The 16,169-nt window shown below is 46.2% G+C and overlaps 1 protein-coding gene across 5 annotated transcripts in view; it reads right to left on the bottom strand.

The window, feature by feature from the left end:
* Nucleotides 1-16,169, bottom strand: part of SLC7A6 (solute carrier family 7 member 6) — a 37,581-nt gene that overhangs the window by 4,665 nt on the left and 16,747 nt on the right. For all 5 annotated transcript variants that reach the window (XM_060650364.3, XM_078438917.2, XM_078438916.2 and 2 more), the window contains exons 3-9: nucleotides 10,396-10,521; nucleotides 8,357-8,501; nucleotides 7,547-7,670; nucleotides 7,234-7,337; nucleotides 3,214-3,310; nucleotides 529-678; nucleotides 234-417 (exon numbers count right to left, since the gene is read on the bottom strand). In XM_060650364.3, coding sequence (XP_060506347.1) covers nucleotides 234-417; nucleotides 529-678; nucleotides 3,214-3,310; nucleotides 7,234-7,337; nucleotides 7,547-7,670; nucleotides 8,357-8,501; nucleotides 10,396-10,521 — 930 coding nt within the window. The remainder of the gene's footprint in view (nucleotides 1-233; nucleotides 418-528; nucleotides 679-3,213; nucleotides 3,311-7,233; nucleotides 7,338-7,546; nucleotides 7,671-8,356; nucleotides 8,502-10,395; nucleotides 10,522-16,169) is intronic.

Here is a 16,169-nt window from a genome sequence, read left to right as displayed (position 1 = left end):
CTCCCCACATGGATTACACTTTCAGGAGGGAGTGTTTTAAACCAAAAATAGGACTCTAAAGTTAGAACTAAAGTGCTCATGTCACTGAGAAGTCACGTGGTCTCCAGTACATCACTAGTATAGGGGAAGCTTTTAGCCACCACTCCCACCTCTGCACACATCTGTGTGTGCACGCGCGCATACACACACACACACACATACACAGGCAGTGAGTGATGGGCAAAGAAACTTACCCAGGACATTCCGAATAAGGAGTGGCCTCTGGGACTCTGGCAGATAAACACCCACGAAATAGACAGGAACCCCGGAGAGGGCAATCCCGATGCCAATGAGGGAATTGATGGTGTCACTGAATAGAGGCACAATCACCAGAAACACAGAGCATGTGCAGAACACGATGGGAAAAAACAGGCTCAGCTGAAATGGAGGGAGGTGAGATACGAGGTAAAGCACTATGCGGGAACAGGGTACAGAGAAGTCACCTACAGGAGATGGCCCACCCCTCCTAGTCTGTCCACAGTCACTGACCTTGAGAGGCCTGAGCCGCTCAGGCTCCTTCCAGCGAAGATAGAGCTGTCCAGCAACAGACAGGCCCACGAAGAACCAGTAGCTAAAGCTGAAGTAGTTGATGAGCAGGAAAACATCTTCCACAGTGAGGTAGATGAGTGTCATGGTACACTGGAGGAGGAGGGGATGGGAAGGAGGAGTGGGCATTGTCACCAACAGGCCACCCCAGGAGACTCCAACCACCCAGCAATCAGTACGAGATCTGCCGTTCATTGCTGATTTAGCTTACCAGACTACCTCCAGTTCTTTTCAGTGACCCCTTGGCATCAGATAGGTCAATTCTCTGCATTAACCTTCAAGGTGGCATCTCTCCCTCTTCTGTTGGCTCTTCCTATACACAATGCCTCCCTTCTTTTTTGCAAGCACTTCAATAAGAAGCCAGACTCCTTTCCCCTTCTGATGGCAGATATTTAGGCCCTCCTCACTTTGATGCATCAACCTCAACATGAAACACACTGCCCTCTGGAGACCATCACTCCTGAGTCCCAACTACCTGGCTTAAAAATGGAGGAAATGCCTCCAGAACCAACTCACTGTCCTGGGGTCTTAGAAATGTAGATTGGCAAAATGGATTATACCCCTGATAAAAGAGGTATGACAGAATTTGCCCTCTGGAACAAAAAAGTCCTAGAAGACAGAATCAGGGACTAGAGTCCTGGGAAAGGTCAGATTTACTTAAACTTCAAAAATATGGAGTTTCCCCATTTAATCTTTTCACCTATTATCAACAAAGGATTTAAAACAAAAAGAGCCCATTCTGGGGATAGAAGGGGGACTGTATTGAAAAAAGTGGGGTGAAAGAGGATTCAAAAACAAGATGTCAAATCTCCCCTAAATTTATAAATTCAATGCAATCCCAATAAAAATACTGAGAAGATTTTATGTTATTTTGACAAAATAACGAAGTTCATAAAGAGAAATACAAATGTAATTGCCAGGAAAACTTCAGGGGGGAAGAAAAAACTATAGAAGTATCCTTAGTCCCTCTTTAGATTTCAGAAATTCAGGGCGCCTGGGTAGCAGAGTCAGTTGAGCCTCCGACTTCAGCTCAAATCATGATCTCGTGGTTCATGAGTTCGAGCTCCACATTAGGCTCACTGCTGTCAGTTGGGAGCCCACTTCAGATGTTCTGTCCCCTTCTCTCTCTGCCCCTCCCCTACACATTCCCTCTCTCTCTTTCTCTCTCAAAAATAAATAAGCATTAAAAAAAATAGTTTTTAGGGGCGCCTGGGTGGCTCAGTCGGTAGGCGGCTGACTTCGGCTCAGGTCATGATCTTGCGGTCCGTGAGTTTGAGCCCCGCATCGGGCTCTGTGCTGACAGCTCAGAGCCTGGAGCCTGCTTCATATTCTATGTCTCCCTCTCTCTGACCCTCCCCTGTTCATGCTCTGTCTCTCCCTGTCTCGAAAATAAATAAACGTTAAAAAAAAAATTTAATAAAAAAAAAAGAAGTAACCAAACCTTCATTAAAAAAAAAAAATAGTTTTTAGAAATTCAGTACAAAGCTAAATAATGAAGGTTGGTGTTAATGGAGAAGATAAGTTGAGCTGATGATACTACTTAAGGGGTATGTAATTGTACTTGGTACATATGAAGCACCCTAAAAATTAGCTATTATTTTTATACGAGAATAATTTTAAACTGTGGATAAATGGATTATTTAATAAATGATATTGGTATGGCTGGCTAGCCATTTGAGAAAAAATTAAGTGAATTCTCCCCCCCTCACTCCATACACTATAAATTCCAGATGAATCCAAAATTTAAACTTAAGTAATGAAACCAGAAAATAACTAAATGACAAAAATAAATAAATAAAACTGTCCACCAAATCTTGGAGTAAGGTTTCTCAAGGCCTTTGTTGGCCTTCATATATATAATACCTTAGTGCAAATGAGAAAATGGCAGTCCTACTTCAGGTCTTTTCTCATTTGTTAGAATACTTTCATAATTTACTGATTTTGTTAGAATAAAATGCTTTACTGCTATCTACTGTATATAAATCTATGATGTCTATAGTATGAATAGAGGCCCCTAGGTAGTTGGTATACAACTGGACTGGCTTTTCTAAATATGCTTTCATTAAATTAAAAAAAAAAAAAAAAAAAAGAGCTAGAAAGGAGGAGAAGGAGAAGAAAAGAACTACTGACAGAAAAGATAGATAAATTTTACAAATTCATTTTTATATTCTTTTGTACTGTTTCCTTCTCTAATATAATTGTTTTACTTAAAAAAAAATTTAATGTGTATTTATTTTTGAGAGAGAAAGAAACAGAGTGTGAGCATGGGAGGGGCAGAGAGAGAGAGAGAGAGACATGGAATCTGAAGTAGGATCCAGGCTCTGAGCTGTCCGCACAGAGCCCAATGTGGGGCCCGAACTCACGAGCTATGAGATCATGACCTGAGCTGAAGTTGGATGCTCAACCAACTGAGCCACCTAGGTGCCCTGTTTTACTTTTATATTTTTAAAAAAGTTTAAGAAAAGAGAATAAACACTAAGAGGCTCGGAAAATATCTTAACTGACCAAGCCACCCAGGTGCCCTTTGGCTTGGGAAATGTCTTAAGAAGCTGCTATACCTCCCACCCAGTCTTCTCATAATGTCAGCAGGGGGACTACAATCCCCACACCCACCCCAGCAGAGCTTACATTGAACAATAAAGCAGGGATGGGTGTAAAACGCTCAATGTGGATCATGGACAGTACATCTGGGAGGTGGCCCTCACGGGAGCCCACGAAGAACAACCTAAAAGGACAAGAAGTGTGTCAGGATGATCCTTTCACTTAGCCATGCAGCCATACTCCTGAGACAAACTAGGCTCAGAGCTCCAGAAAAAAGCAGGAGGCAGTATCTCAGGAGCATCACACGCTCTCTATGCATGCCCAACCCAACCTACCCTCACCCTCACCCCAACTTTACCCACAGATGTTTCCAACCTCCAACCATGGGTACGGTACTTCAACATTATCCAGGCACGTCCTACCTCACTGTTGGCCATGGACAGCCGCCAGCCCCTCAGCTATAAAACCCACCAATCACCCAATGAATGCCTCACCCTCCCATCACTCACTGGCACTCCAATCCATTCCACCAAGGGTACCTCCACTCTATCACCCCACAAATTTCATACTTAATACAATGGCTGTTTAAAGAAGGGCAGCCAGGGGCGCCTGGGTGGCTCAGTCGGTTAAGCGGCCGACTTCGGCTCAGGTCACGATCTCGCGGTCCGTGAGTTCGAGCCCCGCGTCGGGCTCTGGGCTGATGGCTCAGAGCCTGGAGCCTGCTTCTGATTCTGTGTCTCCCGCTCTCTCTGACCCTCCCCCGTTCATGCTCTGTCTCTCTCTGTCTCAAAAATAAATAAATGTTAAAAAAAAAAAAGAAAAGAAGGGCAGCCAGCTCTCTCTATCTTCCCCGAGCTCCTGATATATGATAGGACAGGACAAGCCTGAGGCTCAAAGAGACAACCCAGGCCTCCTCTCTGTCCCCAAAGAGCCCTACTGATTAAGAAACAGAGCAGCAGAGAAATGAACCACAGACCAGGGTGTACAGCATCATCATGGAGCACATGGCATTCACCAGGCTTGGGTGGGCTGGGGGAATAAGAAACCTTACAAGAGATAACCATATCTGGGCTGGGAAGAAGAGTTGGAGTTTGCCAGAAGGTGAGTGGGTAGGTGGGAAACAGCACAGGCAAAGGCAAAAGAAGCTTGGAGGAGTGAAAGAGGGTGGCCTCCTTGAAGGTTGGTACTAGAATGCCTGCAGTCCCAGGATAAGGTGTGTGAGGAGACAGCTGGAAAGAACTTGCACACAGGCCATGCTGTGGAGTCTAAACAAACAATGAGAGTCAGCTGTGGCTCTGAAGTAAAGGCCTGACAGGATTTGACACAGAGACTCTGGGGGCATCATGGAAGCCAACTAAAGGAGGGAGAGGCTAGGGTATAGGGAGAAGGCCACACAAGAAAGCAATCTGTGACAACTGTCACATAAGAGAAGAGGCCTGAATGAGGGTAGACACCCTGGCTTAGGAGAGAACAAGACATATGTGACAACCGCAAGTAAATTTGGTGATACATTACATGTGTGTGTGTATATATGTGTGTGCATGCATGTACATGTTTGAGTTGGAAGAAGAGGGTAGACACCAAGGGAAAAATAAAGAGGCCACACAAGGAGAACTGATAGCACATAACATCACAACTAGAGACAAAGCACAAGTGGAGTGCATTGAGATACCTGTGGGCCATCCAGGTGGAGCCACAGGAGTTGAAGATAGCATCTGGAAGGGTCATAGGGCAAGATATTGGGAGTTGGCTCACACGAGGTTAATAATTTGTGCTAGGTAGAGAAGAAATATGGTAGAGGGGATGCTGGAAGGGGACATAATGTCCTGGTGCAGCAAAGGTGTCTAGTACAAAGACAAAGACAACTACATAGGTAATAAAGAAAAAGTGAGAAGGTAAGACAGAAACAATTGTGCATTATCTTGACATCACTGCAGTCCCCTTTATATGCAGACCCTTACTCTCTGCATCCCCTATCCCCACCACCATCCTGTCAATGCCACAATATAGCTGAATGAGGTTAAAAGGCACCTACCACTTAAATATTTTAAGAAGACTGTCAGAGCTGGGGCACCTAGGTGGCTCAGTCAGTTAAGTGTCCGACTCTTGATTTCAGCTCAGGTCATGATCTCAAGGTGCGTGGGATTGAGCCCCACATCAGGCACTGTGCTGACAGTGTGGAGCCTGCTAGGGATTCTCTCTCTCTCTCTCTCTCTCCCTCTCTCTCTCTCTCTCTCTCCTTCTCTCTCCCTCTCTCTGCCCCTTCCCTGCTCTCTTTCTCTCTCTTGCTTTCTCTCTCTCAAAATAAGTAAATAAACATTAAAAAAAAAAAAAAGAGCGGTGTCTGGTGGCTCAGTCGATTAAGTGTCCAATTCTTGGTTTCCACTCAGGTAATGATCTCTGAACTCACAGATCGTGAGTTCAAGCCCTACCTGGGGCTCCGCACTGACAGCGCAGAGCCTGCTTGGGATTCTCTCTCTCTTTCTCTCTCTGCCCCTCCTTGCTCATGCTCTCTCTCTCAAAGATAAATAACCTAAAAAGGAAGAAAGGAAGGAAGGAAGGAAGGAAGGAAGGAAGGAAGGAAGGAAGGAAGGAAGGAACGAACGAACGAACGGTGCCTGGGCGGCTCAGTTGGTTAAGCATCTGACTTCGGCTCCGGTCATGATCTCAGTTCATGGGTTTGAGCCCTGTGTCAGGCTCTGTGCTGACAGCTTAGGAGCCTGAAGCCTGTTTCAAATTCTGTGTCTCCCTCTCTCTCTGCCCCTCACCTTCTCATGCTCGGTCTCTCTCACTCCTTCTCTCTCTCAAACATAAAGAATTAAAAAAAGAAGAAGAAGATTGACAGAGCCAATTGGGATGTCTTAGGAATCAGTAAGGGTAAGGCTATAGGAAACACCATCTCTGGGTGGGGTAACTTGTTAAGAGTCACATCTGGTGCAACCCTGGCCACACCAGGCTGAAGCAAGGGAAGATGACACCATACTGTTTTACAAGACTTTGATTTCTCTATTATTCTGGTTACCCTAGGGAGACCCCAGGTACACGGACTGGGGAGTCAAAACTAGTAAGAAAAATAAACAGGATGAAACTATTTTATTAGTTCATCTTATCTGTTCATGCAGAAAGTATCTATTGAATATCTATTACACTCCCAGTCCTGGGACAGCAACGTTTATAAGGTGAGTGGAAGAGAAATCGGGAAAGAAGCCTTTCTCTCAGATATCAGAGAGTCACAGAGTCACAGGAATAGTTTCCGAAGTAGAGGGTGGTAAGCATCACTTGCTTTGGGGATCCAGTAGGATAAGGACTAAAAGCAGGCTAAGAAGGAGGTCACTGGTACACAATGTACACAGGTACACTGGTAATAAGAACATTTTTTTAGGTAGTAGAAGCCAAAGTATAATGGTTAGAAAAATGACTGACAGTCAAAGTGCATACTATTCCCTCAAGAAGTGTGTCCATAAGGAAGAAGGGAGATAAGAAAAGTTGTTTTGTGATTTCACTAAGTAGAGATGAGAGAAGCACAGAGCTGGCTCCAACTGAACATCCACCAAAGAGAAGGGCCAAGTGATGAAGCAAAATGCTAAAGAAGAGGGTGGTACTAGAACCCAGAGTGAGCCTGGAAGAGCAGAACTGCTCTTTTCTCTGAAACAGGAGGAAAGACAAGTGCTCCTATAGATAAGTCTCTATGTATAGAGGAGAGCAAGAGCCTACCTGCCAGCCTTAGTGTTTTTGAAATGAGGGGCAGAGTTATCCTGTACTAATACCTGGTACACAGCAAGTGCTCAATAATAATCTTCTAAAGGAATGAATCCTGGGGCTGCAGATAACCCACTCTAGGAGCCTAGAGTATAGTCCCTGACAGGATCACTACTCCAAGCTACGACCTTCCTCCGCTCTACCTCTAACCAGTTTGTCCTCGTCTCAGACGGAAGTGTGAGCTTCAAGCACACAATGTTTGCACAAAGGCAAGCATATGCATGCACATTAGCTTACACACACACACACCCTATATATCCAAGAGAAAGAAGGGCTCTTACAGGCTCACCTAGAGCCTGAGGGAATTAAATACCGCAGTCTGTTATTGATAAGGCAGAAACACAGTACCTTGATGAAGCAAAGATAGACGCATTGAGGCCCCCAAAGCAGGACAGGGCAACGGCAATAGGAATGGTCCAGCTGAACATGCCAAATGTCTGGTCAGCAAATGTCTGAGGGCAGAGCACAGAAGGCACTCAGCACAGGACAGGCTTTCATAAGCCTCCTGTACCTATGCTGTCAGGACAAATGCCATCACTACTGAGCAGCCCACCCACCCTCTAACCTAGACCCATCATCCCACCCTGCAGAACTGGAATGGCTGCAGAAAGAAAGATTGAGCCATTCAGTATGAAAAGGTGATGAGCAAATGGGTACTCACCACAGCCACAGCATCACTGTCAAGAACATCTGAAATGCTCAGCACTGTGTAATAGGCCACATTGGTCAGGATGTAGATGAGCGTCACAATTGGCATAGAAATCCCAATGGCCAGGGGCAAATTTCTGTCAGGACAAGTGAGACAGGACTACCTAGAATCAACTATCCTTGGAGTCAAAAAAAGTTAACCCAAGGATTTGTCTGAAGTTTAACAGTTCCCTGGTTCTAAATCTTTGAGGCAGGCTCCTCTTCCCCACATGGTCAAAGGTGGATATGAATCCCATGCCCTTTCCATGGAGAAACAGAGAGAGTGAGGGAGAGAGGGAGAAGGAGAGGGGGAGAGAGAAACCCTTCTCTGTGAGGATAGCTGGGGATCAGTATTTGATCTTCACCACAATAGGACCAGTGGACCCCACTGAAGGAGCAGTGTCCTCCAGGGACTGGAGGTCAGGCTGGGGAACTGGCTGCCCAGAATAAGCTCCTGACTCCTCAGGCCTCAGTGTCAGCACCAGAGACGAGGTTCTAACACCTTAGCCCCAGCTGGGTCAGCTACTGCCCACTGAAGGACCTCTCCTTGAGCAAGGACCCTGGGGATCCTTCAGTGTAAACCTGAGGGTGAGGAGCCAGGGGCTTTCCCACCTTCACTCATTCCCAGCTTACCCCCTAATTCCTCCAAGCTAGAGAAAGGGCAGTAGGGAGAAGAAGAAGGAATGAGAGAAAGAGAAAGGAGGAGAGGGAGGAGGGCAAGTGTGCCCACTATTAGCAGGAGTTCCAGCCAAGTTGGGGGGAGAGAGTGTGATCCCACCGTTACCTTTCTGGGTTTTTGATTTCTTCTGTTACAAAATTAAGGGTGTCCCAACCTGAGTAAGAGAAGAGGGCAGAGTAGAGGGCGAGAGAGAGGTCTCCCATGTCCCAGGAGGAACCCTCAAAGGCATCCTGAAAGTGCTCAGAGTGTCCTGTGGGGGCAAAGGCAGGTAGGGGAAGGGGTTCAGGGAGAAGGAAGAGGAAGAAGGAGGGGAGAGATGGAAGGTATAGGGAGAAGAGGAAGAACAGGGAGAGGCAGTAAGAAAGAGGAAGTGAAGAGGGAAGAAAAAAAGAGGAGGGTCAAGAAAAGGGAAAAGCAAGCGGGCAGAGGGAAGAAAAAAAACATAATTTAACACCAAAAGAACAACCACCAGCTCCCTGTACTTTATCACCCCACCCACTCCCTCAAGAAAGTTCATATTCCTTTAGCAAAATTACACAATCTCAGAAAAACAAAAACATTCCTGGCTGCCTTCTGAAGTGATAACACCTTTTCCAAAGCTCTGCTGAATTTCCAAGTGACCTCAAGGTAGGCCAGAGTTCTTCCTATTTTTAGAAATAACCCTGTTTTACATTTTTAACTAACAATTAGACCTTCCCGTGGAACTATCTCTTTTGGCCAAGACCACTGCACAATGTGGTCAAACAGTTTTCTCATTCTCATGGAGGGAACTCTGTTGCTCTAATTGCAGGGGCTGCGGTTGCATGCAGCAGGAAATCACAGGCTATGTAGGAACTGGGGTCTTCTTATCTCTCACTGCGCCTGGGGTAGGCCTAAGCCACTTCCACCTGTGGAGAGCCAGCCTAGGCACCTGCCGTTCTCCTTGGAGGCATCTGGAGCCCGCACAGTTGAAAGCCAAGGGAGCAGCACCCAGTTGCCCAGAAGAGAAACCTTCTAGACACACTGGAGGTTTTTTAAACAAGATCCATACTTTTTTTTTTTTTCTTACAAGATCCATACTTCTAAGGAAGCCTGCTGTAATCCCCTGCAAAAAGCAGACCTATTCCTTCAATGTATCAAAAAGGGATGGGTGTGCAGCAAGAGAAGGGAAAATAGGGGTTTTCATGCCCGAGAGGTGTCAGTCATCATTCACAGCAGTGGTTTCCTAAGGCACAGATCTTGGTAGGAGGCTAATTCAGCTACCCAATTTGACCTGAGATGTTCCTGAGACTCCAGGGACATCCAGGTGGCTGGCTGTACTAACTTGGCACATATGCCAAGGTACTGGACAAGAATCACCAAAGGCACTTGAAAAGAGAGCTTTCTGAATTCCAAAACCAATAGATCTGAGAAGGGGGTCTCACCTCTCCCTGGTAAATGTAAACACAGCTGAGTTTAGAGACAGACAATATAGAACTGGGTTGCTAAGTAAGTGATTGAGATATCCTTGGCCAAAGACACCATAGGACTTCCCTAAGAGCTCAGGAGACCTCATGAGGCCTATTACCCTCCCTGTTAGTTTACTCTGATTCAGGAATGAAACGCTTTCTAAAGCCAACATGTAGGAAAGCCAGTGCTTCATACTATTTTAATATTTTGCTGAGAACTGACTTTGGGTTCAAATGCTAAATAAAAACAAAAAGTAAAGACTCCAAAATAACCACTCATTTCTACATTCCATCCAACTTCTATGCACACCTTCCCACTCCTCTCAAGGAGGGCCAAGTCTTCCTACTTGCTGCCTGGCAGTCACAGACCAAAAACAGGGCCACAGTAGGGCTCACTCTATCCCCATCAGCTACATTTATGACCCAATTACACACGACCCAGGTTTCAAGAATTCCTAGGCTCTCAGCTGCCTTCTTGCAATGTTCCCAGCCTCCACAAAGGGAAAACAGCCCTGAGGGAGGGACTGACTCATGTTCAGTTGGCCAAGCCAGCCTGGTCCAAGGAGCCCAGGAACAGATGTCTTACTCTCAATGACAGTCTAGGATATACATAGAATGAGCTGATCAGTTAAGCCAAGATTTCCCATGTCCTCCTCAGGAAATCCACACAAATTCCTGGAGTCATTCACCCTCCTTCCAAGCCCAGGCCCATCTTACCCTGGCACAGTTTAACGAGGCCCATGACAATGATGGCAATGAGTGCTAAGACCTTGGCATAAGTGAACGTGTCCTGCACACGTGTGCCCCACTTGACATAGGCACAGTTGACAAATGTCAGCAGACCTAGAAGGAAAAACATAAAATCACTGGCAGGCTTGAGCTGAGGGCACAGTGACCCAACCTCTCCTTAGAGAGCATCACTTCTGCCCTAACTAAAACCAAAGGGGCCAATGATCGAGTCAGAACCACAAGAACAGGCAAATGGAGGGACATCCACCATCTGCCCATCACTGTTGACAAGTTAAGATACAAAGGCATGCATTAACACATATTCATTAATTCTGACAGCCAGAATCATTTTTGGAAATTGCCCCCAGGCCCAGAAATAATGGATTTCACCCACCCTTCCCCACTCAGACTTCCAAGGTTCCAAGCCACCCAAGGCACAAAACATTTCCATGGCCATATTAGAAAGTGGGGACAAGAGAGGTCCATCAATAAATGAGGTGAATTTAAACACAAGTGGCAAGTCACCTAGGAATTAGAGAGACAATGTTTTGCATGTAAGTGTATATTTTTAAAAGCCTGTTATGTACCTGACAATTCCACATGCATCCTCTCGATTAATTCTCACAACCTTAAAATACAGGTGTTCCTATTCCCATTTTATAGATAAGGCTAACCAACATTCCTAAGCTTACAAGGACCCCCTCCCCATCCACCCCCTCCATTTCTATCCAAACCTCCTGATTCTCAGTGAGGCCCATGCAAAACGAAGCTTGCTTGGACATTCTCTAGGCTCCTGTCTGCACTGCTGGCTTTACGTTCCAGCTCTTCAAGGACATCAGTGATATCTGGGCCCTATGCAGAGTGTCCCAGCACCTTACTGTTGCTAAACAGGGACTGCTCTGACCCACCAGGAAGACACAAGAACAGAATACAAGAGGCTCCACAGTGACACTGCTAAGTACTGCTCTAAGCCTCCAACAATAGAACTGTTATGTGAACCTCAAACGTTATTACAAAATCTTTTGGGTTCATCCTCCAGGCTGCCTCCACCTACTCCTACCCATTTTGCACCCTCTCCTTCAGCCAGACTCTCTTCTTACTGGTGCCATATATACATTTAAAAGAAATGTCCTTTCTTCCTCCTCCTGCCACAGCCAACAACTCCCACTTTCAAGATCTAGCTAAATCCCCACCTCCTCTGTAAAATCTTCCCCAAATATACCAGGCAGCCCCTCACTGAGCTCTCTCTCCCTGAACCCTATGGCCTTTCCACTTCACAGCACGGCTTAGTAACTCATGCTATGGTCATACGGACATCTGTCTCATGAAGGTCTCCCCCTTGGGCATGTGCCCATAGAAGACCACAACTATTAGGGGGAAACAAAAGCATATTGTTTTCTTAAGCTTATTGCCAAGCAAAGAGGGGAACTGATAAACTCTGGTTGGAATCAAGATGTTGATGAACTTTGGAGTGTCTGGGTGGCTCAGTCGGTTGAGCATCCAACTCTTGATTTCGGCTCAGGTCATGGTCTTTGCGGTTCATCAGTTCAAGCCCCATGTCAGGCTCCCCACTGACAGTGCGGACCCAGTTGAAATTCTCTCTCTCTGCCCCTCCCCCACTTGCACTTGCGCGTGCGCGCGCACACACACACACACTCTCTCTCTCTCTCTCTAAAATAAACATTTAAAAAAAGATGGTGATGACTTTCACTTAATCACCAATTCCCTAGAGTGAGGCAATTGTCACAAAGTTGACATTTCTCTACTCAGATGTGAGGGAGACTAGAGCCTGTGGAAATAAACATGGTGGCTAAACAGCCTCCATAGCCCTTAAAGACCTTTCACTCAGTACTCTGGCAAATGATACAGGTGCTCACTAGTTAGTCATACGGGGGATGGAGGAAGGCAATGGTCAAAGAGGAGGGAAGGCCAAAGGAATGCATGCTGCTGGCAGGTCTTCCCAGGGACCTGCCCTGCTAATCCAAGTTCTCTGTGGGGGTTAAGCCTAGATCAGCTAGCATAAGGATTACCAAGTTAATAGCCACCAGTAATCCACAGACCCCTATCCAACACAGTAAGCATATTTTGAGGTATCTGCCAGGCCCCTTCTTGGGAATTGCCCCCCCTCACCTATCACAGCTGATCACCCAAGGTGAACCTATTCAATTGTCTTTCCCAGGAACACAGAGTGGGGCAGCAAGAAATGGAATCTATCTAAGAGTAGCAGAGTTGGGAGACACAGCAAGTCGAAGGTACATACAGGCCCTTGTAACAGAGGAACAAAAACCACAAAAAAGCAGAGGAAGGAAACAGGACTATGAAAAGAAGCAGAGGTGAGAGGGTGTGCAGCTTGTGAGAAAAAGACTAACAGAGAAAGGTGCAGAAATACACAGAAGACAGGGGAGAGAGATAAGAGACAGACCGAGAGAGACAGAGAGAAGGGACAAAAAGAGTGACAGACAAAAAGACGGACAATGAAAGAGACTATCTCACGATGCCCTAGCTGTGCTCACCGTGCTTGTGCCTTACAGCACCAAGATGTGGCTGCAAGATGGGGGAGAAAAGAAGACATACTCCACAGCCTCACTGACAGGCACTCCCTCTCACTCCTGTTCCTTCTCCTTCCCTCCATCCTGCTACACATCTCCCCCCTGGCTTGATCCTCTCAGCACACAAGTAAATATTGCACATAGTGCAATTCAATGACTCCTGCCAATAAGTGAAAGAAGGCAGCTCTTCGTGGAAATCCCCTCAGAGCCCCTTCTGAATGACAGCTGGAAAGATACAAAAGAGCTTGGTCACAGTGGTTGCCTCTGGGGAAGAAGACCAAAGCTCTGGTGAGGGAGAGACACGTTTTCCATTGCACACTGTTTTACACTGACTTATTTACCATGCATAAATGCTTCTTCCTCAGTAAAAATTAAAATACTTAATCTAAAACAACGTGTAGCCAGGGAGCAAGGCCAGAAGTAGGGTGAGGTAAGGAGGGTGTCTGGGGCACAAAATTTAAGGAGGTGCTCACTTTCAGGGTCGCCTGGAGAACCTCAGAATGAGTGCATCCTTTTTTCTTTTTTTTTTTTTTTAAGTTTATTTATTTATTTTTTGAGAGAGAGAAGGGAAGAGAGAGAGCAGGAGCAGGGGAGGGGCAGAAAGAGAGAGAATCCTGAGCAGGCTCTGCATCGTCAGGGCGGGGCTCATACTTCCCAACTGCTAGATCATGACCTGAGCCGAAACCAAGAGTCGGACTCTTAACCAATGGACCACCCAGACACCCCCAGGTGTCTGGGGTACTCACCCCCAGAGTGAATGCATCCTTAAATGCTGTCCCCAGAGCCTTACTTGCTTCACCATACTCTCAGCCCTGCCAGAGAACAGGGAGCTCCAAGAACAGTCTACCATGCAGAAGCCAAGTCCCCTTAAGGTTTTCCTGATTTTAATTAAGAAACATATCACTATCTGATCCCACCCCTCCAAGCCTCCCCAAATTCCCATCCCCATCTAGCACCATAGATTCTGTCAGGGCTTAAGCACAAAGCTGAGCCTGGAGGCCAGGTGCTCAGACGCAACTGAGCGTTACACATCCACAATTACAACATCCAAGACTTCCCTCTTCTCCCCATCTCATTTCCTGGCTGGAAAGCCTGTACCAGCAAGTGTGGGGTCCATGTGAGGGTCTTCAGTCTCTAGGGGCTTTAGCAGATCCATACCCAACCCCAAAGCAGAAACAAATCCCTAAAGTCTCTCTGTGGCAAAAACTGCTAGTTATCTTTTAATATCTCTTCTTCCATTTTTTCCTTAGTAATAGAAATTTTAGCGTAGTCATGGCCTCCCAAAATAAAGTTGACATTTCCCAGCCTCTCTCCGCAGGCAGGTATGGCCAGATAACTAAGTTCTTGCCCCAGGGATGTAAGCAAACATTCATATAAATAAGACCTCAGGAAGTCTGTTTGAAGGGCAGCACATGCCTTTCTTTGTTCTCCGTATCAGCCACAGTGCAGACTTGGCAGCTAGAGCGTGAGTAGCCATCTTGGACCACCAGCTAGATAGAAGTCGCATGCTGAAGATGGCAGAGCAGTAAAGCAGAAGGAAGGAACCTGGCTCCCCGAAAAACTATAAAGTCATCCTACCAGCCCCACAATGCTGTGAGAGAAATAAACTTGAATATATTTGAGCCACACTGCTTTCGGTTTTCAGTTGTTTGAAGCCGAAATTCATCCTGGATAATACATGTGCCCTACAACAGAACTGTGCCTCTCATATTCTCTTTCTGATGAGGAGATGACTTGGCAATCTGCAGCTATAGTCCCAGTTATGCTGATAGTCACAGCTCCCTTTTCCCACAGCAACAGGGAAAGGAAGGAACCCTTCCAATTCCTCCCACAAACAAGCTGGGTGTTACTAAGGGGCACTCAAGGACAGAGGAGTGCAATCCTTAACAACAGCAGCTACAAGGCAGAAGAAGAAAAAAAGCAGGGGAGAGACCATCTACAAATATATTAGGAGAAAAATGTACAACAGTCCAGGAGAAGTAAACCCTTCCAAATGTAAATCCTGGAATCTGGAGCTACCTCTCAGGATGCATATGAATATGTCAGGTATATGCCTTGTTAAGAAACCCCCTTGTTTGTTTGCTTAAAGTTTATTTATTTATTTATTTATTTATTTATTTATTTAGAATATATGTGTGTGCTCATGAACAAGCGGGAAGGGGCAAAGAGAGAGAGGGAGAGAGAGAGAATCCCAAGCAGACTCCGGGCTGTAAACACTGAGCCCAATGCAGGGCTCAAACCCACAAGCCCTGAGATCATGACCTGAGCTGAGATCAAGAGTCAGACGCTTAACCAACTTAGGCACTCAGGGACCCCCTCCTTGTTTTTAATTACACAGATATACACATTTACTCTTATTATCAAACCATTCATGCTCTATACAGGGGTAGACTCCAGGGTCTTTGTACTGCTAAAGACCCAGTCCTTCTGAGGCCTGTCACTTTCAGAACATGAAAGCTGTCTATCCATAGCAACAACTGACCAAAAAAGGGGAGCATACCCTTCCTTCTCAGAACCCTGCCCACGCTAGCGCCTAAGACAGCAAGAGACAACAGAAAGTTATTCAGGAATTATACAGTGTTTCTTCACTCGTCTCCCCTTTGGCAGTCTCCCTCCCCCATCTCCTCCAGCTCCTGCTCCTCCTCCTCCAGCTCTTCTTCACTGTGGGCCTTGCCAAACAAACCATGGGGGGTGGAGGGTGGGGGAAATGGATCTCAGTGTGAGCAAGCCTCTGCTTTGATGCCAGTGTCAATGCTGAATGACTTCTATACTGAAACCTTTACAGCAAATAATCTCCAATGATAAGTGTGAGCTGCTGGTCACCTGGCCAGAGAAGGGACCTATGGACCTCAAGAACTGCCATTTTCCCCTACAGTCCCATAAGTGAGTAAGAGCCTCTAAGCGTACTGAGTCCAATTGGCAGCCTGAGGCCCAACCCACCACAGAAGAGTCCAAGCTCCCAGCACAGATATGAGTAGAATGCACCTTTAGAATAGAGTTTCTCAACCTCGGCACTATTGACATTTGGGGCTAGAAAAGGCTTAATTGTACGAGGCTGTCTTATACTTTATAAGATGCTTGTACTTTATAAGATCTGGCTTCTACCCACTAGATGCCAGTAGCACCCCTTCCCAGCAGGTGTGACAACCAAAAATCTCTCCAGACCTTGCCAAATGCCTCCTGGGGGACAAACTCACCTCCGGTTGAGAACCA

Source organism: Panthera onca, chromosome E2, assembly GCF_046562875.1.
Source record: "Panthera onca isolate mPanOnc1 chromosome E2, mPanOnc1 haplotype 2, whole genome shotgun sequence".
In the NCBI taxonomy this organism is placed as follows: Eukaryota; Metazoa; Chordata; class Mammalia; order Carnivora; family Felidae; genus Panthera; species Panthera onca.
Note: the sequence above shows the minus strand (reverse complement) of the source record. Positions and strands in the feature narration are given on the sequence as shown.